Genomic DNA, 25,284 nt, shown 5'->3' with positions numbered 1-25,284 from the left:
TAACGCGCAGCTCCGCGTGGGATCGCTCGCTCTGCAGCTCGTGAAAGCGCGGAGCTCGGCGATGTGACTCCGCACTGTGACCGCGCTCACGCACTGCAGGAGCGGACACACTGTGGACCAAAGTCCCGGGAGAGGCGTTCACGGTCACCACACACCCGTAAGTTCCACACACACGCGTTAAACACACTTGGGCGCGCTTGTTTTTCTCACTGTGTGGTTTTTGTTTGTGCTTGTGAAGATGTTGGACATTTGTCTGTTGGGTTTCGGTTAAAATGTGCGTTTCTTATCTTGAGATCTCCGCGTGAGACGTTTGTTTGGAGGGAATTGCGTCGTACAAACTTCTGTGAATCTGCTTTGAGGTTTGCGTTCCTGGCCGGAGGAGCAAAGTTGCAGCGTGGTTGCGCTCGACGTCTCTGTCCAAACAAATTTCAGCAAACGCTTCAACTTGTGCAAAAGCAAGGACACGGATTTATCTTCACCAGAGGATGAACCCGAACTGTTAATTTCTCAATCGTGTTGCTCTATAACCGCCTCGTCTGCTGCGTTTGCACCCCGCCCAGTTTCTGTGAAGTTATTTGTTCATACACCCCATAGTTTATGACTAATGATGCTCCTGTAGGTGTTGTGATCATTCAACAGAAGACACATGAACCCACAGTCGGTGGGGATCCGTTTCAAACATGTAGATTCGCCTCCATATCTGGATCTATGTGACATTACTCAACATTTTAAGATAGAATGTTTGGAGGTGGTGTGCTGTGATTCATCTTAATATTGTGTTTCTGCCACTTTTTTTTTATTGTGAATTAATTTTGGCTTAGTAATGAAATGAGCTGGCTGCGAACGGCAGTGGGATGTGTTGGAAACTGTTTCCTGGAGCCACAGGTGAGTGTGCTGTGTCAGGACTTGTCCCCATGTGCAGCAGCTTCACATTGTTGCAGAATACTAAGCAGAAGCCAGTACCTCCACAGCTGCTTTTAACTCATCCTGATGCCACATTGGAATTCTTGTACTTCAAGCATGAAATTGACAAAACTGTGGTTTCTGTAGGAACCAGAACGCTTTGATTCTTCCTTCCCCTCAAATGTCCCCGTTGCCGAATTCATCAGGCATACAAACGACATCATTGGCAATGCTTGAAGTATTTCAACACAAAGGCAAACCTGAGATGCTGGTTTGAGACAAACAGGCAGACGGCAACATGAGGGGAGCGACATGATGGCCTGTACTGTCCTAAAATAGCAGAATGAAATAAGATAAGGAGACAAACAAGGGCCTTTATCCTTCAAGCAATAAGCCTTTTGTCTTTCCAGGAGTCAGACCTGACTGCCATGGCAGCGGCAGCACTGTTATGGTCTGATCATCTCGTGATCAGGAGCGGCCACATCCAGGCTCTGTGGGGGTGTGTGTGTGTGTGTGGGGCGGGGGCTCTAATTGGCCGGAGAAATAAGTAGGATGAAAGGAACGGGGGCTTCCTCCGCTGGTCTCTGTGCCCATGGTGACCAAGTGTCGTCTTTGTGGAGCATGAATCAAATCTATGCCATGTGGGCGTCGGGGTGGTGGGTGTCAGTGAAAGACGCCGCGGCCGCGTTTAGCCCTGGGCACTTTTACCAGCTGGGTTTCACGGTCTATGGTGTTTTTGTCCATTTCTGTCTGATGAGATGTTGTGTGAACATAATGCAGCTAAAGCATGGAGTGTCCCCGCTGTTCCACGCCTGCTCAGACGCAGCAGTGTCACTGGTAAATGGGTCAGATCCCCTCCAATAATGACCTTTTACTCTTTATCCAAAATGTTTCTGACAGCGGGACACAGACGCCTCGGTACACGCTGATATGAAATTCCCGTCTCAATGAGGGCTCTTGCGGGGACTAAAAGCATGAAGGGGTGTGAGGTCGTCCTATATTCCATTTCATTCCGACTGGGAAATGCTTCATTAAAATCTAACCCCTCATACCGCAAAGGGGGGGAGTGGACTCCACAGCGAGGGCCCAACAGGTTATTACATTTACGACAGACGCAAGGGAACAATGAGAGTGTCGTCTCTCCAAATTGGATATTTTGAATGTGTCTGGCTGAAGTCCACCAGGCTGGATGGAGAAGAGCTAAGCCGGTCTGAGAGGAGACGCTGGGCTGAGCCGATCCCCCAGAGAGTGGAGCAGTGCCACAGATGTAGACGGCCCAGTTTGTCACAGAGGAGCTCTGAGCTGGAGCCCATAGGTGCTCTACACACTCCACACATGAAGCCGTCTCCCAGTTAAATATGATCTAGCTGACGTCTTGTTTGCGTAGTCTGACACAGTGGATCCCTGGTCTCTATTCTCCATTCAGCCATAGAACCTTCCTTTTTTAATTATCTCTAGATTTGGTGCTTAATGGCAAACCAATATGATTTACTTCAGCAAACATGGCGACAAGCTATATATAGTTCATGTAGCCGCTTCTGGTATTTGTCTCCAGGGGCTACTGTATACCAGCTGTATTGTTCTTCCGTTGAGGAACGCGTTCTTCCTGCCATCCTCGCGTTTAATTTATGGAATAACGACCCTAACGGCAGCTGTGCGTCTGTTTATTTCCGGTTTCCAAGATTAGAACGGTGGAGCCCATATGTTGCTCCTGAGACGTGGTGGTTTTATGGCACTGATGGGCTGAGCGGCTGGTCGCTTATATCCCAGGAAGACGGTTTCCACAGTGGAGCGGTGGCAAAGAGCTGTGGACCTCTTCCGTGTGTGTGTGTGTGTGTGTGTCACAAGTCATTTCCCTCAGGCAGCCCCAGCTGTCTGCAGAAGCTCATTTTACATTCATTATCTCTGAGAATCCCTTAATTTCGCAATCGAATAATTCACAACTGCTGCTGTCATTCTTTGTTTACCTCGATTTTTACAAGGCACCTCCTGTTTGGTTTGCAGGGAATCTTAAAGGCGTCCTGAGGATCATTTGGAGGAAGGACGGCGTATAAACAACAGCACCATCATCCTCTTCGTCTGAGGTTTGGGAGCAGATCTACATACAGAAGGACATAAACAGTAAGTCCAAGTTTAATTGTAGATGTGTGTAATGTGCCAGGCAGATGTCCTGTGACGAGCTGCTTACAGCCTTCAGCTTCAGACACGCTCTCACAGTGAAGCATTGTGTCCACTCTGGCTCGCTGTGAGTGTGCGCGTGAGTGTGTGTGTTAATAAGGTTTCACATTTCCGTCTGCCATTTTGACAAAGTCACCTTTCACTTCTCTCCAGCTGCACTCGGAGTTCAGGTGAATGTGTTCAGCAGTCAGGGGGTAACTGAGGCCGCTCGAGCCCTCTGCAACCTTCTGAGTGCCTGAACTTAACTTTTACAAAGCGATTGAAGAGACAGACATGGCCTGAGCCTAAAGCTTAAGCCTTCTCTCAACCTACATGAATCTTTATACTGACCTCATTCTGTCACCAGAGAACTGCACAAAATATAAAAACATTTATTAGACAAAATCACAACATTTTCTACCGACAGTCAACAACAACGACAAGATTTTTACCTTTCTTTAACCTTTTCTTCTATAAATCAAGCTTTTCCTCATAACATTCCAGACAGTTTTCACAGCCCTGGACCCACTTCCTGTCTTTCCCTGGTTTACTCTTATTGATTCCATGAAGACATCAGAAGTCAACAGCAGCCGTCGCTCACATTTCCTTCCCACTGCTGTCGCGGCTGTTGCTAGTTTGCTGAATAATGGATCGCGTTAAGTGCCCGGTTCGTTTTGAGGTCGTGTCGGCAAAGTATTTTTTGTGCCGGTGGGAATGCAACCCACTGATCTGAGTCAAAATGTAATGATCATTAATTCTCACACCCACTGCCATGCTAAAGGGAGAGCAGGGGACAGACGGCTTAGCACGGAGATTTAAGATGCTTCCTACGGCTACATTAGTGAGTTTGCACCAACACTTTGCAGAGCTTTTTGTGTCTAAACCTCCTGTTGTGTAGGTTTAAATGTCGTTCTAATGATGCATCTCCAATTAGCTGTGTGTGTGTTTGTGTGCCGCAGTCCAGATTCAAACTGCAGGCTGATTTTCAGTGTAGCTGGCAAGGCTAATGAGCTGCCGTCCCTCTAAGGCACCGGTGTCCAGTCCTGTGCCATGGAGCTCCGTCATGAGTTTCCACTCTCCACACACACACACAAACGCACAACACAGTAGCTGGCTTCACAAACCGTTAACACTGATTAATGCTTCCCTCTGTGTTGGAAGACGAATCAGCGGAATCGGACAGTTTTCTGCTGTTGTTCCAGTGAAACAGACACACCTGCGCACAAACGCTTTTTTTGCTACACAAGACGAGGTCGCAGTGAACGTCAGCGTGTTGGGATGAAAGTTGACGTGAGGATTGTGTGTACATGTTACGTAAGAAAGAAACGCACACTCGGCACCTTATGTTCAGAGTGCTCTCGTTTGTCACACCCGTCCTGGTGTTGTGAAGGGCGACATACAAATGATGCAATGTTAAATGTCACCCATACCTCATTTGCATATACTCTGTACAAACACAATCATCCGCCCCTGTTGGACGTTTGTGCTCTATATTCTTACTGATTAACGTGTATTACAATGAGGCTGAAATGGTTTTGATTATATTCCAAACTTTGAAGTAATAAATCAAATCCCTGGAAAGCTTAAGCTTATATAATGAAGGCAAATTCATGCATCTAGCCAAGCCCCCCCGCTCCCCCCCTCGCTGATTGATTGCCAGCCAAGGTAAATTATAATTCCGCCCTGAAGGCAAAGAAGAAACCCCTCTAAACCCCAGAAGTTACATAACATAATGTGATTTTGTTTATGAGACCTCATCTCAACACGGCCAGAATTATCCACCCCCCCGTCCCACCCACCAACCCCCCTGCGTCCAGAGCTCACGAGGCTGAAACACAGAAGCTCCACAAGACTTTGTTAACACTGAAGCTTTATTACCACAGCGTCGTGCAGTTTTAATGCTCGCACACTCGTGTGTGTGTCCCGCTGAGAGAGAGACGGTGCCATTTCCTCGGTACATTGCTGACATAATCACCCAGTAATTCTGATGTGTTTCCCTCTTATGTTTGTCTCGGTGCAAGATTGCATCAATTCCAACCGCCTCATCACAGACCTCTGCATGCATACCAACTGATCTGGATATTAGATGTTATTTTTAAAGCTCGTTATGCAGTTACAGTTGCAAACTAGGCAGCAGTCGGGACTACTAATGTAACTCTCCCCTAACCTTTTGTCGTCTTAGATGATTTCCTGTTGCTGATTGAGTTTTTTGATAAGAGCCGAGCGGGAGAAGCCCGACAACTAGCTGCCATTTACTAGTTTAATTTCCTCCCTAAATACAATACAGACGTCAAGCGCATCAAACTGAATCTAACGCCGCTGGGAGGCAATCGTGACCTTTTTCCTGATTAGATATCCGCCGCGTCACTTTGTCATCACCAACCATCGCCAGCGGGCATTGATCTGCCACCTGCACTGAGGTTGAGTCCCTCATTTGTTTTTGTGTAAACTCAGCCGAGCCCTCGTGGCATTTGTGGTGCTCGGTTTAAAAAAAACAAAAAAAACCTGATTAGCGAGCTGAGTTGGTGTGTTTTCAAAGAGGTTTGTGTGTGTGTGTGTGTGTGTGTGGACGTGTAGAATATGATTGATAGTCATAATGAGGTTCAGTATTAGGAAATATTTAATCATAGAAATATTCAGAATAGAGAAGAGCTTATTTTTTAAATAATGGTAAAAATCTGATGGTGGGTTCAAGTAAAAACAGAATAACAGCATGAAAATAGAGAAACAAGAGTGTGAAGTGTGTGTGCGTGCGTGCCCGCTCGCTCGCTCGCTCAATACCGACATCGAGCTGTGGGCCGCGTTCCACTTCCTGAACAAGGATGCAGCATTCCCCAAAGACGCGTAATGACTCTTCTAAGGAAATGTCAGGAATTCCTTTGCCTGTGATCTGTTTGCTTTGCGGCCCCCGAAACAATCAATGCATCCAACACAAAGGCTGCAATCCCGCCTTATAAAGAGCCACTCTGCATGTGTAGATATGCAGTAGTTGGATCAACCTTCACTCTGAACCTTCGTCGTGAATGCAGAGTGAAGGAATTATGGACAGTCGTGACGAGGGAACGAGGCTTGTATACGTTTGTCTGGATGTTTGGTGCCAAAGTGCTCTGCCTACCAATGGAACACTTGAATCAACCACCTTTTGTGTCAGGACGAGAAAACACGGAGGCAATGACAGCGTGATGAAAGGTTCAAACAAGTGTGTGTGTGTGTATCGTTGAGAGCCAGCGGCATCACATCTTTCTCTGGCAGCTCTTTGAGAAAATTGTGCATTTTGAACTTGTATGTTTTGTCGCAGTCTTCAGCTCCTTCGTCTCTAAAGCAATGGAGGCGGCTCGTTAAGCTGGGAAATCTGAAGCAATTTCCTTTATAGATTGTTAAGGAGGTGCAACTATCGATTATCTATAAATCAAGGGTGAGGAGGGACTGCAGCTCATATTTATTTATTTATGGGCAACAAACAGAAATCCGCTCTTGTCCTTTTATAAAACCCTATTTGTTAAATATTGAAACACCTTTTCATTCTTCAATTAGAACTTACAATCTACACGTAGAAATAGTCAATATTTTCAATTTGGCCCAACAGATTCATGGTGTAGAGTGGTTGTAAACTTGTTGTCTTCTGCGGCTCGATAGCTGGCTCGTCTTCAGCTCCTCTCAGATACTCCCGTTTGTAACATGAAAACAAGGTGATTTGTCGCACCTTCACATGAAACTTAGCACCGTATCCATCAAAAACTCAGCGTGAGGAAGAAGTAAACTATTTCCGCAATCAGTGGAGGAAATCACAGGGTGCACAAGGCAAAGTCGCCCCCATAGCATGCATTTCTTTTTCCCCGAAACCATCATATTTGTAGTAGTGATTGTAGTGAATTGACTTGAATCAAAACCCGACCGAATCATTTTGAGTTGCGTGGATGTGGATGTGAGCCAGCTGTGCACTCTGGGCTCCGATCATGAGAGGATGGATTTTCTCTTTCCTAAGGAGGGGAAATGGACTGAGGCAGGCGGCGGAAAAGCTTAACCAAGAACAAGCCAGTCCTTCACACACACCAGAGTGTCTGTAATGACGTTAAAACCTGCTGAAGTGTTAAACCTCTGAGTTATTACAGGATTCTGGAATCCTGGGAGGGAGCGAGAGAAGTCAGGACCAGGATTTGCCTTTGAAATCAAAAAATGTCGCAGGGGGAAAAAAAATGTTCTTCCCATGTTGGTAATGAAGAAAAATATGTTTTGAAACATCAAAACTCAGTCACATCCTGCTGTGTGTGTAAGCCCACATAGTTTCCTCCTGTTGAAACGTGTGCGGTGTTCTGATGGGAAGATGATAGTTACGTGTGTGTGTGTGTGTGTTCCTGACTGAACCACCATCCACACTTTAATGCTTAATTGGTTGTGCCCATTACCGCCTCCATCTTAGTAACTCATTTATTCTTTATAGGCAATAGCAGTGCTGTGAAGTGGTTTATGTATGTGTGTGTGTGTGTGTATGTGTGTGAATGCGTCTGTGTGTGTGCATGCATGCATTAACAGCTCCCCGCCTGGAATGAGATTACATAACTATTTTCCTCAACACGTGTTCAGGAGGTAAAGACTGTTAACATGTAAGCGCAGCTGAGACCCAGATGTGACGGATCCTCTCCGGTTTGGGATTCGACCTTTTTACAAAGTGATTAAAGCCAAATCAAGAGATCATCCTTGAATGACGCAGAGCCAGAGCCCTCGAATTAGCGCTGCTCGTCATCCGCCAGCGCTGCCTAGCAACCAGGTAGCGCATCAACCAGCAAGACGAGTCGAGGGGGTGTGGGGGGATGAGGAAGGGGCGGAGTCAAAGGCTTGTTGAAGTAGTGGCGTCGTGGCTCTGGCACATGATCACGTCTGATAGCAGAACACTGAGGCTGCAACAGGTGGCCAGCTGTTTGTGTGAATGCTGCAGCCCTCCTGCTTCACTAGGAAAACACTATGTGTTTGTGTATGTGTGTGTGTATATGAAAAGGTCTGCTATGTGTTTACAAATGTTTAATCGGTGCAACCAGAGCAGCACAGGAATGTAAACGGAGAAGGAACAACCAATCTAGATTTCCCCCACATCTGCAGCTCTAAAGGCATCATAGTACGTCAGGTTATCGTTTTGCATAGACGGGCATCAAATATCACAAGCAGTGGCCTAGATTTTAGAGATTTACCACAGGAGAAATGAGTGTTTGCACAGAGCTGATGATCTCAGGTGGAGGCAGGACTGTGGAGCAGCAGGTAGGGAGGAGGAAGAAGAGGAGGAAGGGAGGTGGGGGGTCGATCAAATTATCTCTGCGATTCCACCTGCAGCATAATGTCAAGTTACGTTTAGGTTGCCAGGTTCAGGCGCCCCAAATCTGATTTATGGCCCGCTGGTCTCATCTGCATCATTCTGGCTGCAAAGCTCACAAATCAGGTCTGAGTCGGTGTGTGGAAGTGATCAGGTGCTGCTCAGAGTGAATGAACCAACTTGAATCCATTTGGTTTCTCTTTATAACCTCAAAATTGCCCACTTTGCTACCTGACGTGATATGCACTGGCTGACAATGAAACGATGATACAACTCCGCCCCCCCTGGCGTCCCTTCCTTTGTTGCAGGAGGTAAACGTTGCACCGTCACACTCGGCCCTTTCACCGAGCTCCAGCCTGTGGCCTCTGCTGGGAGTAATCACTCTCAGCATTACCGATGGTTACCAGCAGCTTATTACGGAGCCGCTCATTATTCTCACGGCCTCTTACATAAATGCGCTTCGAGCTACGATAAAAGCTCTCTGCAGTCATCCTCGTCTCGGGCTGCGGAGGAAAATGACATCATTCACAGCACGTCTTTAAAAAAGGCTCTGCTGGGCCGGCGGAGCGGCTCGTCGCACGTCACACACGGCCTCTGGCTGTTTTTCAATCGCAGAGTGGAAAATGTCTGGTTGTCCGAGGCTTTTCTCCATTGGTAACCATATGTTGTGCGCCGTTAAACACTGTCTCATTAGATCAGCTAATTACTCTTTGCTAACAGTTACCCAGAGATCTGAACAGTTGGCGTCTGGTCTTCCAAGCCATCACACCTGTAATTTCACTGTCAATTCCTCCCAGCTAACGAGGGCAGGCTGGAGATACGTCGCCATAGAGACTCGTATTAAAGCTTTCTTTCAGTCGTAATGAGATCTGTCTATCTCGGCGTTGCAGTGCTTAAAGAAACGGGAAGTGCATGCAAGAAGTCATGATTTTTGTGTGTGTGTGTGTGTGTGTGTGTGTGTGTGTGTGTGTGTGTGTGTGTGTGTGTGTGTGTGTGTGTGTGTGTGTGTGTGTGTGTGTGTGTGTGTGTGTGTGTGTGTGTGTGTGTGTGTGTGTGTGTGTGTGTGTGTGTGTGTGTGTGTGTGTGTGTGTGTGTGTGTGTGTGTGTGTGTGTGTGTGTGTGTGTGTGTGTGTGCTCTTTCCCCTCCTCTCCGTCTCTCCACGTGAGCCTAGTCCCCCGCTGCGTCGTGATGGGTTTGCTCTTTGAACGAGATCACTCACCTCCCAGCTGCGCGCGGAGACCAAGTGTCAACTCTGCTTTCGCCTCACCACGTCTCGGCTTCACAGGGAACCGACCGCCGCTGCTGCAGAGATGAGAGCTCCAAACAGTGAGGGGAAGGGCTGGGTGACCCGGAACCGACGGAGCCCGCCCGGCCAGTTATCACAGACGGGCCCAGAAACGACCCACAGTTCTAATTGGTGTCGCTGCTTGTCACACATCAAGCTGGAGACTCAAACTCGGGCAGCAGTTACGCTCCATTTTAATACGGATATTTAGATTCTGCCCATTCTGCTGAACTGTTTCCATTCTGCTAAAGTGGAGCTGAATGGCTGCGACAGTTGAGCCTTTAAACCAAAGTCCTGCCTCTAACTGCAGAATACACACATCACACACATTTCACTCACAGCATTCTGCATTTCTACAGAAATCTTTATTTACTCTGGGTTTATTTATTTAGCTGTGATGTTCCAGCTAGATTCAGAATTTACCCTCAAATCACCAGTTCCAAGCAGAAGGAAAATGTATTTGGCCGACTTGTTTCTCCTTCTGGTTTATGAGGGGGTAGAAGAAATGGAAAGAAAAGGGGGGGGGTGGGGGGGAGGAGGAACCTGCAGGGGGTCCACAGAGACTCAGCTGGGCAGCTGTGCTGTGAACACAGTCATTATCCAGCATCACTACAGCTGAGTTCATATAACAGAGCTGCAAACAAGTTATTCTCCATCTCTGCTCTGCTTTGATGTGGCAGCACAGCAGACTGGCAGTAATCCTGATCAGGACGCGTTTGAATTGATCACATTTAGTGGTGGATTGATTGTTTCATCCATCATCTCTGTTATACATTTGCCTCTTTGTGTTATTTGTGATCCTCAGCGATCGCTTTGACGGGGTGCCGATCAGACAACAAGCCGATAAAGTTACGCTGTGTGTGTTTGATGCAATGATAACAATATTAAACTGGGAAACCCCAAATCCCAGCAATCATTAGCCCTTGTTAGTTCCATGGTAACGCTTCACACACCATTTAACAGTATGAATCTGCAGAGCACAATAAGCTATTGAGGGCCACTGAGGAGCCGTTCTCTCGGTGGACGCGTGCTGGCACATATCTTCTCTCTGGCGTATGACGCTCTCCAGAACCGCGCAATGGAAGTCTGTTCTGACTCCAGGCAGGAATTCACTGCCCTCCCCATTGTCCTTTTGTTTACGAGCGGCTGTCATAAGCGCTGCTTTGTGTGGTCGTGTGTTTTCTCTGCCCTTTTACCAGCGTCGGACCTCGTTTATAATCTGCAGCACAGAGCGAGAACATGTCAGGCAGGGGAAGCAGCGAGCCGGAGTCTGACCACTGAGCTGCTGGAGACGCTTACAGGACCTACAGGTGGAGACTCACAGCGTCTGAGCACAGTCTGTGTTAACGCGGCGTATTGATCCATCCTGCTCCACTGAGTCATAGTGATTATTGATAATCGTCTGTGCTTGTTTCGAGAGTGAAAGAAGCATTTAACCCTTCTGGTGCTGCTCAGACTCAACCTGCATAGATCTGTTTTTTGATTGCATTGCTTTTTAGTTTTAAACAAAAGTTATGTGTTGGTGGTTTTTGTTCAATTTAAGGACTCAGAGATTTATTGTCTTCTGCACAGACGATACAATGGAATTTTTACTTAATTCCATGTAGATTTCTGAGTTAATCAAGCTTTTCGTCATAAAGTTTGAGTTCTTTCCAGCATGGTACACCCAGGACACATGATCACTGCAGGCTAAACCTCAGAATAATGAACCATTACACCGAGCAGAACGTATTTTAGAGGCTTGTCCATTATTAGTCTGAAAGCCTCAGATTTCAAATGAAAAAGAATGATGGTTTACAATTTCTAACAGGGTTAAAGCCATCCTGGTTAAACAGCATAATTGCTTTGTTTCATTCCTAATTTCCTTTTCTAATTAATCAAACCAATAAAGGGTTTATCACAGTTTTATGAAAAGTGTTACTGACAAATCTAATTCAATAGCACTTCAGGTTGGGTTCAGGGACGTGCGGGCGTGCGTGTGGGTGTGTGTGTGTGTGTGGGTGAAGAGGGAATGAATCTACTGAGAGCGAGTTCACCTGGAGACACAGATGATTCACACATTAAATTTGGTCAAGACTAGTGAAGCACTCGACACAGACACTCAGACTGTGTGTAGCCATGGCTGCTGTGTGTCAGGTCCAGGTTCTTCCTCTTCAATCTCCTCAAACGGGAGGAAGGGGCAGTTTGTAGCGTGCCGGGAACACAAAGAGACGCACACTGTTAGGCCGTCTCCAATCCAATAAAGGGTCACGGATGCTCCCTGTAATTCCATCAGAGCACAGGAGAGTGGCTCCTCCTGTCCTCAGCTTTAACTTATAGCCTCAGTATTCCCCCCGGCAAACGGAAATCCATACGGTGAACGCCAACCAGGAGAAGTAATGCGTTTACTTATGGTCAGTGCATCATTCTGAGTGGACACTGGAGACGGACGTTTGGTTGGGGATGAACTCCCGGCAGTTCGTCTCTTTAGGCAGTTAGGTCCAGGTGCCGTTTGCTTCAGGAGGAAGACGAGCCGAGTCTCCACTTGGCCGTCTTATATTTGAGTAACACGTTTGCTCCCAGGTTGCTGCTCAACACTCCGCCCACAGCTTTGTTCAGATGATCCACAGGCTTTGCTTTTCTTACCGGACTGAACAATAACTCGAAATCCGAGTTCGCACCTTCCCCCCTGTGTCCTATGTTTAGCAGCTTTTGATTCCGAGAGAACACAAACACACACACACACTATCGGGAAATCTCTGGGGCAGGCCGAGCTTCTCCTCGCTCGCAGGGATCTGATTGCCCGCACAACTTGTCAGGTTTTGATTCATTCTTGGCACCGTGCGGCCCGACCTGGCCTCCGCCTCGCACGCCGTGATGAATTTAGACGTTTTTCCGGAGTTGTTTACCCCACAGGGAGGAAACCGCATTGACACTCCGCACAGACTCGCACGCTGACTCACAGGAGATGAAAGCAGCTCTTTCTTTTCAAACGACACCGGCATCCCAGTGTCATTTTCTAGACCCCGGGGCTGAGACACCCACCTGCTTCTCTCACCGCAATCCCCCAGGCCATTTCCTGTATCGGTCTTTCATCAGTCTGCATGGAAGCCTTATGATGTGCTTCTTACAGGGAATAGAATCTGATGTGAGTGGCCTTCCTAAAGCGAGCGGTGAACAGCTCTATTGCTTTCCTCCATCTCTTCACACTCGTCCACCTGATGCTATACGCTTGAAATGAGAAACCTTATTTCCCCAAAGCTTACAGCAAGAACAACTATTTCTTCCCGACTGCTTCTGCCTCTACTTCCTCAAGGAAACGATTATTATTGATTGATTGGTTTGCCTTTTATTCTGGCGGTGCCGAGTTTGTCGTCGTAAGCTCTCCGGCTCGTCGTAAATTCTAAATTTGATGTTCTCGTCAGGAGAGGCTTTGTTCCTCCGCACGGACGCTTTGATCCACTCAAGGCGAAACAAATGTCAATGTATTCAAACTCTGTCCGAAAAGGGCACAGTCACATTTAAAGATGATTAATATTCCAAGATAAATCCATTAAAAGCATTTTCAAGTCTAGACCCTCGACAATGGGCGGAACAAAACCCTCCCTGCTGAAGTGTTGGGGAGCAACGGATTGAGACGTGAGCTTTCCCGTTGCTCCGAGTTGAAAGTACCGGGTGAGATAACGGGCTGTGTCAATAGGGCTCTAAGCTCTTTACAGCAGGATTGTGATCTGTTTCATCTAAAGTACCCCTCATAGAGCATACCTGGTGTTTGCACACGTGTCTGCAAAGCCTGTAGAGACGTCGCCTGAGCAAACACGGGAACATTAATCTCAGCCGTGGCTCAGTTTGCCATTCTTGGATCCTGTAGCTCTTCATCCTTTCTAGCCGACTCCATAATTCATAGTTTCGCACGTCTCGTCTTCGCTTTCAGCCCGGTCCCCGCATCATCGGCCCCAGATGCGTGTTTGGTTCATGCAGACGTAGCGAGCGCCGCCTGATCGAGCTCCTCTGGGTGTTGTTTGTCCGGACAAGAGGGCCGTTCATTAGGGAAACCGTCTTTATCCCGGCGGAGTCAGATCTCCCTCATTTGCGAGCACAAGAAGAGCAAAAGGAGCCGCCGGTGCCTCTCAAAGCCCTCGTCATCAAAGTTCAATCACGAAAGGTGGCGTTTGATAATGAAGAAGTGAGCTGCTCCGTTGGCAGGTTGCTAGGAAACTGCATCAGTGAAGGAGCACTCGTAGGGAAATCCAAACGGGGAGACGTGAGTGAGTGCGCGTGTGCGTGCGGGGCTATTTTTGCATCTGGAAGAAACGCAGAAATTGGCAATTTATGAAGTGAGGTGTGTCTCATCTGCTGCTGGGTCACAGATCTGTGATGGGCGTCCTGTTCTCACACTCTGGGGCCCAGGAAAACTTGATGAATCATTGTAGTCGTCTCTCTTCTCCTCCGGGATGAGATGAGCTGACAGATGTAACAATCAAAGCACGATGAACAATTCGATTATCAGTTGGTAGATCTGTGTTTTCTTCATGGAAGTTTAGTAGTAGGAGGATTATCTGCGTCTTCCCACCGACACAGCTGTTGGAGATCTCGGCGTCTCTGAGGCTGCGTTGGGATTTCGCGTGGCATCTTTGACGCCAGAAGCCCAAACACATGCTGCCTGACCTTTGAGTGACCCCTGCTCTATATGCAAGAGCTGTGATTACAAAGTGCCGCTCGCACGTCCTCGCCACATGCATCTCAGACAGGCGCACGGAGATTAGAGGCTCTTCCTGTTCCCACCTGTTCCCACCGCCTCATACAGTATGGAATGTGTACAGTGTGTTTGTCTTCTCCTCAGTTTAATGACTTTTAAACCCCCCTCGTTCTCTTTTGTTTACATAATGCTGACCTTCTTTTTCGTCATCCGCTCTCTTATTTCCCAGTTGTACCAACATACTGTATACCTTTTTTTTTTCTTTTATGCCGTCGTTTTATCCCTCTGCCCCCGTCAGCTTTCAGCGAGTTCGCCGTGTGTGGCTGCACGCGTTCGCCGGCCTCCGGCTGCGGTGGCAGTTATCGAGTCGGCCTTCTTCTCCCCTCATTCGGCCCCCAGGCAGCGGTCGTTAATGCTGATCAATGGAACCGCGCGCAATCAACAGCCGGCAGAGGCGGATATGCATTCATCATTTAAGTCTAATAATCCCTTACTTGGGCGTAGACGAGCTGGTCTGGTTGGCGGTGCGGCGCTGTGCTGATGATAACGGGCTGTAAGAAAAGGTGCTGGAAGCTTTCACTGCTAGAATAAATGTAGAAATCCTAACTTTTATTATGAGATCTTGCAAATGAGTTGAACTTTTGCACTCCTGTAGTTGCTGGAGTTTTTCATTACTTCTCAGCACTTTGTGTGTCTGGCCTCCGTCCAAACCAAACCCGAGCAGCCTGCCAGTCAGCTCATCAGTGCTGACGGAGGAAGTGGAGGAACTGGGATCGATGTGTGTGTGTGTGAGACCCTCCGAGTCCTCATAGTCCGACTCCCCTTACACCACCTGCACATATCGACCCGGCCCGGCGGAGGCAGAGGACATCTGGCTCCTGCCTCCAGACGCCACTGAAGAGGCTCCTACGGGTCGAGGACCGTGTTGTGTAATCCCGTTGCATAAGTCGAATCCCCCGGGGGTTTATTGGTAGATTGGCAGATTCTCTTCTGTCCTTTATCGTGACAATAACCCGAGCAAACGTCCCCTGGTGCTGCTTATACAAATTAGAGTAATAAGTTATCATCTTTCTCTTTTTTACTCTCTTTATCCCATCACCCCCCCCCCCCCCTTTCTTTCTCTCCCAGGTGTGTGTGCGCCATGGCGTCTAAACCTCACCCTCCCCTGATGAAGAAGCACAGTCAGACGGACCTGATAAGCCGCCTGAAGAGCCGGAAGATCCTGGGAGTAGGCGGCGAGGATGATGACGGTGAAGTGCACCGCTCAAAGGTCAGAGCCTCCTCAGTTAATTAGTTATTGTGTCGTTACACAACTCGCTTGTTGTCACTGGCAACACTTGAAATCACCCGTTTAGGCCTGCTAGAGGATTTGTACCCATTTTTATTGTCTAGATTGAGTGAAATCCTTTACATTATGTGCTTGTGAGTGTGTGTGTGTGTGTACCGCAGGAAGATTGCCGATGCACTGGAGATCCAATGAAACGAATGAGTGTTTACCACATTAAATACAACTTATAAATGTGGACGCTTGCGTTAAGCTGTCGTCAATTACACGGATTCTATTGCAACAACAAACACACATAAAGCGTCACCAAACCACAGGAGCGGCAATTAACCAGAAGAGCGGCTATAGATTTGTTTGTCGCCGGCACAATGGCTCTGTAATTGGCTCATCGCTCTGCAAATGTCCCCTTGTATGCATTTGCCGCTTACGCTTCATTGAATCTACATCACATAATCCGCCGGCTTCCAGCAGGCTCCGCTGGGACACGCCTGGGCCTCCGCTGGGAGCCTCACACACACACACACTCGTGCTGTCACGGTGCGTCGACGTGTATAACAATGCGTTTCATGCCTGCAGACTGGAAGGCACTCGTTGTACGAATCCTTCTTTGTTATTGCGCTCATAACAACAACAACAACAACAACAAATCAAGATTCAGTTTGAGGCCGAAGACGAGTTAATGCTGCTCAGACTGACGTATGAATCAGCCGTGCGGGAGAGAAGGGAGCAGACGGCAGCAGCCATACGGCGGCGGCGAGCTTGTGGCGAGATGTCGGCCCCCTTCCTTCTCTCGGCCCTCCTGAGTGTTTGTTTTCTCTCTCAATGTTTTAGCGGAGGAGGCCAGCTCAGACATCTGCCGCTCAGATCCATCTAATGCGCCGATAGGCCGAGATACAGAAACGCCACAGACGAAGTAAACAGTTGCTCGGCTGGGAGATTAGACGCCGGCTCTGATTTCATCTTTGATTCTGCGGTCGGGGATCTGGCACATGCTCACAATAGAGCGCTAAAGTGTTTCTATTACAGGCTAATTGTTTGGCCGTGGCTGTTATTCTTGAGACCATTCACTTGTCCTTGCCACAAGTGCATCTGATAACAAACACCCGTGGGAGTGAGTTAAGGCTGCGGAGGAGGAAAGGGTTGATTCTGTGCCTGTGGTCTCCGTAAACAAAGGAGGGAAGTGCTCCTGTGGCCCGCTGGCTGTCTCTTCCTGCCTCCCGCTCGCCGCGTAGAGACCGCCACACTCGTTCCTGTTTCTGTTCCAGCGTGATGCAGGCTTCCCGTGCGTTCTGCTCCCCCCCCCCCCCGCCCGCGTCGCTCTTTACTTCTTTCAGCCTAAAAACTAGCGGCGAGATAACGGCAGCGGGAGATCACGCCGCCGTGAAGAAGACGCCTTAGATTGCTCCCCGCTATTGTTATGATTATTGTCTAGTGTCCTTGAGCGTTGATGGGAGCCTAGAATAAGCACGAGGCCTTCAGAGGAGAGCGATGGATGGCTTGGTGATTGTGTTTCTCCTGATCATTCTTCCCTCTGCTATCTGGCTGAAAGTTGCTCTTTGTTTATGCGACGGAGCGACTGAGAGATTGATGACAAGCCCATCGATAACAGCTGTGATTAAGCACCGTCCATTCTCCACATTGTGTATTTCTTCCTTTTCCTGTTTTCTCCCCCCCTCCTCTCTCTCTCACACTCTCCATCTCTCTCACGCACTCTCCCTCTCTCTCTCCTTCGCTCTCTCTCTCTCTCTCCCTGTCTCCCTCTCTTGCTTTCTCTCTCTGTCTCTCTCTCTCTCTCTCTCTCTCTCTCTCTCTCTCTCTCTCTATCTCTCACTATCTCTCTTTCACTCTCTCTCCCTCTCTCTGTCTCGCCCTCTCTCTGTCTCTCCCTCTCCCTGTCTCTCTCTCTCGGTCTCTCTCTCCTTCCGTTCACGGGCCCCTCATCATTGGAGGCTCTCTTCCCTCCCGAGCGTTTCTTTGCCAGTCATGAATATTGATGCGTCCTCTCCCTGTCAAAAACAGCCCCTGAAAGTACGACACAGGAAGTTCTGACTCACCTGGTCACATGATTGAGAGCGGCACAGATGGGGCCGAGGCAGATTCACGTACATTAGCCTCCAGAATGCCGTTCAGATTTCTAGTGAATATTTGAATAGGTCGAGCCTGACAGGAAGCTGCCACAGGAAATGTTAGATAGAGGATTTAATGGTGCATTCAAGGCCACATTTGCGCGTTGAATCTCTCAACTTCACATCATAACCTCGCTTGCATTTGTGACGACTCCTCTCTCGCGATCTGATGGCGTAATTAGGCGCCACGCGGTTGTTTGTTTATAAAGGTTCCTTCATCTTTCCTCCCGCTCGCCTGAATCATTTTCTGTTACTCACTCACATTTCACAGTCTTGTCATGCTGAAAATGACTTTCCGTTTCATCCCGAGTGCCTCTCGCCGCTGCCAGGCCAGACGGAAAATTAACCATCTTCCAGTTTCACTCTCGCAAACAAAAGAGGCATTCTTGAATGTGCGAGGTGTCGGAGTAAACGAAGAAGAGACGGCTTCCATAGAAAGCAGCTTCTCTGTGAGCTCGGGTCCGTTCATGCAGAGAAAAGGCATTCATTTTGTCTCAGGAGTCATAAATATGCTCTCTAATCCAAAGCTTCATCCTTCAGCCAGAGGTCAAACTCAATATGGGCTCATGTTTACTGTTTCCATCTTGTATAACTCTATACTTACATGCTGTGTTCTGCTTTACTCTTAACTACACACTACACAATGCTTCAGCCCACTAATTATAGCTTTTGTATAGAGCTCTTGTTGTATTTACCGTCGTACCGTCATCATGTTGAGCCTCAGACGGGCGCTGATGAATGTTTTCTGCCGTTCAGACATGGAGCCCTGCGGTGCGTTCGATTGCTCTGTAAACATTGCTACCGCCCGTGTGTTTCGCAGGGTCATGTGAATGCACGAAAGCCGCGCTGCAGATGCCAAACAGAATGCAGTTGGTGGCGTTCCAGCGTATTCTGGCATCTGTCTTAAGTTATGATGAGACTAATGGATATAAACGGGGGATTTATGCTGCATTCTGTCCATTTTTGGGGTAAAGATAAGTTGTAGAAGCTCCGTCAACTTTTCTGGCTTAAGCATCTATTTGAATACATTTTCCAATTATCCCGTCTTAATTCCCGTACCGCTTCCGCTCCGCTCGCCCGCCCACCCTCACTCTCCCATTGTAGCTCACTGAAGCTTCTCAGAATAGATATTTGTTAAAACGACATGATTGCTTTTACACTCGCCTCCTTTTATGTGTCTTATTCTCTCCCCCTCTCTCTCTTTCTCTCTCTCTCTGTCTCCGCTTTTCCTCTTTGCCTTGTTTCGCCCACAGATCAGTCAGATGCTGGGAAACGAGACCAAGTTTGCAGTGCGTGAACCCGCCGGGCTGAGGTGAGTCCAGGGTTAACGCAGCAGATTGGGTCAGAGCGTCTCTGCAGCACGTCCAGCAGTTAACATCTTCACCTTTCTCTCCGTCTGTCTCCGTCTCTCCCACCCTCTCTCTCTCTCTCTCTCCCCCTCTCTCTCTAGGGTGTGGATTCTGATCTCAGCCGTGGGTTTCACAGTCATGGCCTTGATGGTAAGATGTTTCACATTTATGATGTAACACTCGTCTATTGATTTTTGTTTTGTTTTACATTTCATCGTCAAGTTCAGTTATCAGGTTCAAAGTCAGTCTAAGGTTTCATTCAGCGCCAACAGACGATAACTTTTCAGCCTGAGTGAAATCTGCTCGACTCGTTCTTGATCCTCTGTCCCGTCTCGAGGGATGGGGGATGAACGGGGGCGAGCGAGACGGGGGCGAGGCAGTATGGGCTTTAACAACAGAAAGCAGGAAACTGGGTCTTTAAGTGACTCGTTCCAGTCTTGGCCATGATGTATAAACCCCAGCACTGTGTTACTATAGACTCCCTCTAACTTATCAATGGTGGACATCTGGAGGAAACAGCTCCGTCTTTGTTGGCGTCATCACCTCGCATCTCAATTTCCTCACTGTCCCGACCCAGAGACTGACATTCGCTCAGACATTCGCTGTATTTGTGACGGAGGACAGACCGCTGCTGTGTTGATGGGACAGAGTTGTGTTGTGCTTCTGTCCTCCCACACAGGCGCTGGTGTTCCCCAACCAGCTCTATGAGGTGCTGTTTGACGAGGAGCTCTCAACAACCAGCATCTCCATTCGCCTCTATGGAGGAGCCCTGCTGAGTGAGTCGCAAATCACCATACACACGTACACACACTTATTTATATGAACGCTATAAATACAGACTACTGCACATGCTCCTTAGTGACAGTGTCATCAAACACACACACGAGCCAAAGTGTGTGTGTGTGTGTGTGTGTGTGTGTGTGTTCTCTTGGAGAGGCAGGCAGACACTAATCCAAACTCTCCCTGTAGCTTGTTTCTGTGCCTCATATATCAATGCTTAGTCCTGTGAGAACACTGTGGGGGATGGCCGATCTGTGTGTGTGTGTGTGTTCTGTCACTCAGAGGAGGAGGCAGTGTGTTTCTCTCCACATCAGAAAGTTTGAGGCTTATTCATTTCATCACACTTCAAACTGAGCCTCTCTGCTCTCCTCTGCCTCGCCAGTCGACCTGCGCACCTGAATTTGCCGTGTAATTATGGCGTCGACCGCTCGCCTCTCTATAAAGAAACCATGTGGGACATGCGAGTAATTAACTTAATGGCTTTAGTCTGAGATGAGGCTATCAGGGGGGAGTCAGGTGTTGAGTCATGGACTCAGTTAATGATTACAGGGTGTTTGATGTATCTGCACAGAGACACCACGGGACTCTGGCACAGGCAGGTAGCACACGGGCGCCTGTGATGGAGGAGGAGAAGAAGAAGAAGGAGGCATTAGGTGGGCGGAGAGGGAGGGGGGTGAGAGAGACGGTCTAAGGGAGAGAGAGAGAGAGGGCTTAACATTATTCAGGAAGCTTTGTCAGGTTGCTACTCTCTCACCTTAATGAAAGCTTAACATGTGTCAGAACATCAGCGCTCAGATTACAGGGGCGTGTGTTCAGGTGGAGGAGGAAGAGGAGGAGGAGCAGGAAGTATCTGTGGTGTGATGCATCCTCGTACTTCATCATGAGAATGCAGCAGAGGACAGAAAGTTGCACGTCATCTGTCGTATGTAGAATATATTGATATGAATATGAGCTCTTTGATTTAAAATGTCATGCCGTCTGTGGGGATCAGCAAGAGGGCAGGACGCCATCTTTGGTAAAGGGGAGAGAGCATATAGATGGAGCCCTGACAGGGAGAGGAGAGGAGATGGTCCATCAGTCCGCCCACCTGCACGCCCACCCATCCCCCCCGCCGCTCGTCTCCATCGCCTCAATACGTGTGTGTGTGGGCAGGAGAGGAGCGCAACGCAGGGAAAAGGAAGTGGAGAAGGGCAGAGAAAGAGCGGATAGAGAGCAAAGAATCATGCTGAGGAATCAATGGAGCAAACATGATGGCATGAGGGCATATTTGGGAGTTAAAGTTAAAGCTTTTGCAGGTGTGTGTGTGTAGTCAGTGTTGTTATCATCTTGATCTTCTGCAGGCTTGTCCCTCATCTTGTGGAACGGCCTCTACACTGCAGAGAAGATCATCATCCAGTGGACTCTGCTCAGTGAGGCCTGCTACTTCGCCGTCCAGTTTCTAGGTATTTCACTTTGTATACAAATTTAGTTTTTCTTAGCTCAGGAGCTGCATTTTTTACCAGATGTAAGAAGAGAAATCCATCAGGTAGCACAGAACATGCTGCTGATTAATGCAGCCACACTGCCCTCTAGTGGCCATCATGTCGAATCACAGCTTTTGCATTGAGTCAAAAAAAGGAAAACTTCATTCACTTTGTGTGTTTCTGAATCTAAAACGTGACATTTCATTGACTGTGTTGTCTCTGTGTGGTTCCAGTGACGTCCATCACTCTGATGGAGATCGGCGTGCTGCCCAACGCCGCCGTGCTGCTGCTGCTCAGTCGAGTCCTCTTCCTGGTGGTCACCCTGGCCTTTTACTACCACCTGGGCCGCAAGCCAAAGAAGATCTGAGCTTCTCCCCATGCAGGTTTTTGCCCAGCACAGATCACACACGCGGGGGTCAGAAGGTTTGGAATATTTTACGATGGGGTGCATCGGAGCATTTAGTTTCCTCAGCCTGCCCCTGATCCACTGGACCTTATGTATGCTAACCCCCCCTGTATTCCACAATGGGCACCGTCTCACATTCCAGACTCTTTTAAAGAAGGAGAAGCCTCCATATTGAAAGCTGTGGTCAAGCTCCTCTTGTGACGCCTCACAACATACTTCAACTCTAGCCAGTAGGGGCTCGCAAATCCTAGTGCATCGTGTGTGTGTGTGTGTGTGTGTGTTATCTGCTAGTTCTGTGATTTGATATGTACAGAGTGACTTCAGCCCCGAGCCGTTCCAGCTACAGGTTCAGTATTTAGTGTTTTCTGCTGCGTTAAAGTCTAAACAGCTTCGCAATCGCACTCGAGGGCCCGGACTTTGTTTTTTTGTTTTGGTTTATTTGTCATTAAGCCATTGAAAGTGAACACCTGATTGTATGAGTGTGTGCAAGTGTGTGTGCGCGCTCTTGCATGCTTTCATGTCAGTTAGCTCCGATTCTGCTCTGGGTTCCCCGTCAGTCACGTTTAGACTCACAAGACGCCCAAATCAGCTTAGCAGGGGACCGACTGAACCTGTCATTGCGTACATGTACAATATTCACACTGATTACATGAATATATGTAGTTTAGATAGAGGAACAGCAGCACAGTCCAGTCTAGTGTAGTGTTGTCCATACAGAGCACCGTTGGCTAGGATCTCAGTCCGAGTTATGTTACTGAAAGTATTTATTATCCTCAGCTTTCTTTACTGTAAAACTATTCTCAGTGTATTAGGCCAAAGTACTTCCTTGTCGGTGATGTAGCAGTTTGTTTTTTACACACAACTTATACTTAAAAGAGTCGACACAGCGTCCTACTTCTTGTATATATGTAGATAAAAGCATTTACCATCATTTGGTGTTTTTGTGAGCGGACCAGGGAATTAGTTTAGCGTTAATGTTCATTTCATTTCTCTTATTTGTAGATGAGTAACATTTTACCATACAGATATAGTGTAGCAAACTTCCACCAGAATTGTAGCTGCAATGCAAAAGGTAATAAACGTGTGTGTGTCGAAATCACAGCAGGGGGGCGAACGCACGAGCCAAACACACCGAGCATGATTAAAAATAGGAAGTAATGTACAACAAGCAGTTAAATCCCTGCTCAAAAACAAACATTACGCAACACTGAACAGCTTTAATCATTTACAGGATCAATCCTTCCTCTACCTCCCGTTATGTGGACGCCCTCTCAGGTGCTCCACATTCCCGCCCCTCTGTTCTGTGCCGGCGCTCTTAAATTGGCATCTTTGATTCTAAACATAGTTCCCGTTTGGTTCTGTGACTTGAAACATCTCAAAGCTAAACGGGGAAACGTGGTTCTGCCTACAAAGGTGGTCCACATTGTTGCAAATGACCATGTTGGGTCCGGCCTCAGAAGGGAGTAGTCCTGGGCTCAGTAGGGATTGTGGGTTTGCGGTCGCGTTCGTCCGACTTTCAAGGCAGATGTGCTTGTTCCTCTGGTGAGTTTTCGACACAGATAGGGGATGTGAAACATGGGTGAGGTCTCCCGTACTCCTGGAAAGCAGCAATTATCCCTTTTTTGCAGCGTTTAATTAGACGCGGCGTCTCCTGGAGTGACATGGTGCAGCCCCGGCCTCGCTGCTCTGCCCCGACGAAGCGCCCTAATTATGGAGTCGGAGAAAATATCATCCATTTCCGTGGACGCGAGAGGCCTCAAATCATCGGCCTTGTGAAAAACTGTTCAAAGTTCTGGACGGGCGTGTTATTTTGGATGAGAGACGGGCTCAGTTTCACTTAGACGCCGGCGGGGCGAGGGGAGGGGGCGGGGCAGGAGGGAGGTAAGGACACGGCGTCCTCCCCATTCCGCCGCCGCAAATTTGCAGCGTCATGTCGAGGCCTTTATTAAGATATTAATTTCCTCTCATGCGGATCCAAACTCTATTTCTGCTGTTGTATATAAGCACACAAGGTTTGTTTGTTTTTGTTTCCAAGTTGTTGCGTTGTGTTTTTATGTATATATGTGCTATATTGTACCTCGAAAGGGAATTGTTATGGATTTCCACTATTTACTTTGAAATAAAGAACACAATTGTTTCTAACGATGACTCTAAACAGTAATGTGAAGACACTTTGTTCCCTTCTGAGTGTTTGCAGGCTGAGTGAGCTGTAGTGATGTAGAACACACAGACATAGAGTGTATGATGTAAGTAAGATGTAAGTGCATGATAAGTGTGTGTGAGACAGTCAGTCAGTCAGTCCCACAAAAAATAACCTGAATTCCAAAGGCCAGGACAAACGATCACTGTTAAATGTACCAAACTTTTCTTTAAGTGTATGAATCATACATTGAAACCTCAGTTTCAGTTAGAATAATGAATAATTTGACCTCTGGCTTTCATCCTGAGCTCCTGTATGAAATTACAATTCAAAGGCATGAAACCAGAAAAGCTGCTGTGGCTGCGTGGAATCCATTAACCTCATTTGATTCAATGACTCAGATCAAGTTGCGCCAAAATCCAAACCTAAATCCACCTTCAAGACGACTTCAAAAGAGATACTAACCCGTTTTGCCTGAGGAGGCGGTTTGAGACGCATATGGGCCAGATGTAGTGTAAATACATCCTTCTCTCCAAACGCACGACAATCAAAACCTCACCCATGACATGATGATACATGTGTAGGTGATATATTCATTCTTGTGAGGCCTCTCCCTCAATCGGATACAATCCTGTATACGGGGCCGAAATGTTTGATCTGGACACAATCCAGATAGGAAGTACATGAGATGACTTCGGTTCTGCCGGTTCTGTGTGTGTGTTCCACGTGTGTGTGTGGATCTGTCCCCTTACATTCCTCGATCCCGCTTCTACAACTTCCTGATCCTCAGCCAAAGCGGCAGCATTCCATTCTCCACATCTGTTCGCCGTGTCTTCTCATTAGTCCTCAGCACTTTCCCTCGGTCCTCCCCCACGTCGTCTCATTTAGCCACTTGCTTGTTTTTCTCGTCACCTGACTGATATCTGAACCCTTGATAATCTGCCACAGGCCCAGTTGGATTGCTGGTTTCTGAACACAAGCCTGAACAATTTGACCGTTGCTTGGATTGTTTGCAAAATTGCATCTTTGAAAACTGGTTCTCCATCCTCCATTGTGTTGTGTGTGAGTGAGTGTTTGTTTACAGTCGAGTCCCACAACCCGAGCCTCCGTGTGACGGCTATGGACAAACAATAATCACCATGTGGCTGGGAAAAGCTTAACTCGCCCTCTTTTTCCATTGGTCAGACGCCTTCAGTGTTTGTGTTTGTGTTATGTCGGCGTCCCAGGCATGAACAGAAAGTTGTTTTCATAAATTAGAGATTCCACAACAGGATGGTGTCTGTCTACCTGAAGTAACCTCGGCAAAGGGACTACAACACTCACGCGGAACCGATCATACAACTATACTCTAACATGTCTGAACAAAGAGGAATTGGAGACCTGTTATGCAATCTCAGGCTTTGTTT

At 47.8% G+C, this 25,284-nt stretch overlaps 1 protein-coding gene across 1 annotated transcript; it reads left to right on the top strand.

The window, feature by feature from the left end:
• Positions 1-23,884, top strand: LOC142988311 (tumor protein p53-inducible protein 11-like). Its single transcript, XM_076137442.1, has 8 exons — positions 1-157; positions 2,908-3,024; positions 15,458-15,599; positions 18,994-19,052; positions 19,191-19,239; positions 19,769-19,865; positions 21,210-21,311; positions 21,566-23,884. Exons 3-8 carry the CDS (start codon positions 15,471-15,473, stop codon positions 21,697-21,699), a joined length of 570 nt encoding a protein of 189 aa, XP_075993557.1. The 5' UTR covers positions 1-157; positions 2,908-3,024; positions 15,458-15,470; the 3' UTR covers positions 21,700-23,884.
• Positions 23,885-25,284: the final 1,400 nt, after the last annotated feature.

This window comes from Genypterus blacodes, unplaced genomic scaffold (genome assembly GCF_046128005.1).
Source record: "Genypterus blacodes isolate CSIRO-AG114 ecotype Tasmania unplaced genomic scaffold, CSIRO-AGI_Gbla_v1 ptg000015l_1, whole genome shotgun sequence".
Lineage (NCBI taxonomy): Eukaryota > Metazoa > Chordata > Actinopteri > Ophidiiformes > Ophidiidae > Genypterus > Genypterus blacodes.
This window is presented reverse-complemented; position numbering and strand designations above follow the sequence as displayed.

What these genes read in the sequence shown, in the direction of transcription:
- LOC142988311 (XM_076137442.1), top strand. Translation starts at nt 15,471, where the DNA reads ATGGCGTCTAAACCTCACCCTCCCCTGATGAAGAAGCACAGTCAGACG. An exon ending in GTGAAGTGCACCGCTCAAAG is followed by an intron (nt 15,600 to 18,993) that starts GTCAGAGCCTCC and finishes TTTCGCCCACAG; the next exon opens with ATCAGTCAGATGCTGGGAAA. An exon ending in CGTGAACCCGCCGGGCTGAG is followed by an intron (nt 19,053 to 19,190) that starts GTGAGTCCAGGG and finishes CTCTCTCTCTAG; the next exon opens with GGTGTGGATTCTGATCTCAG.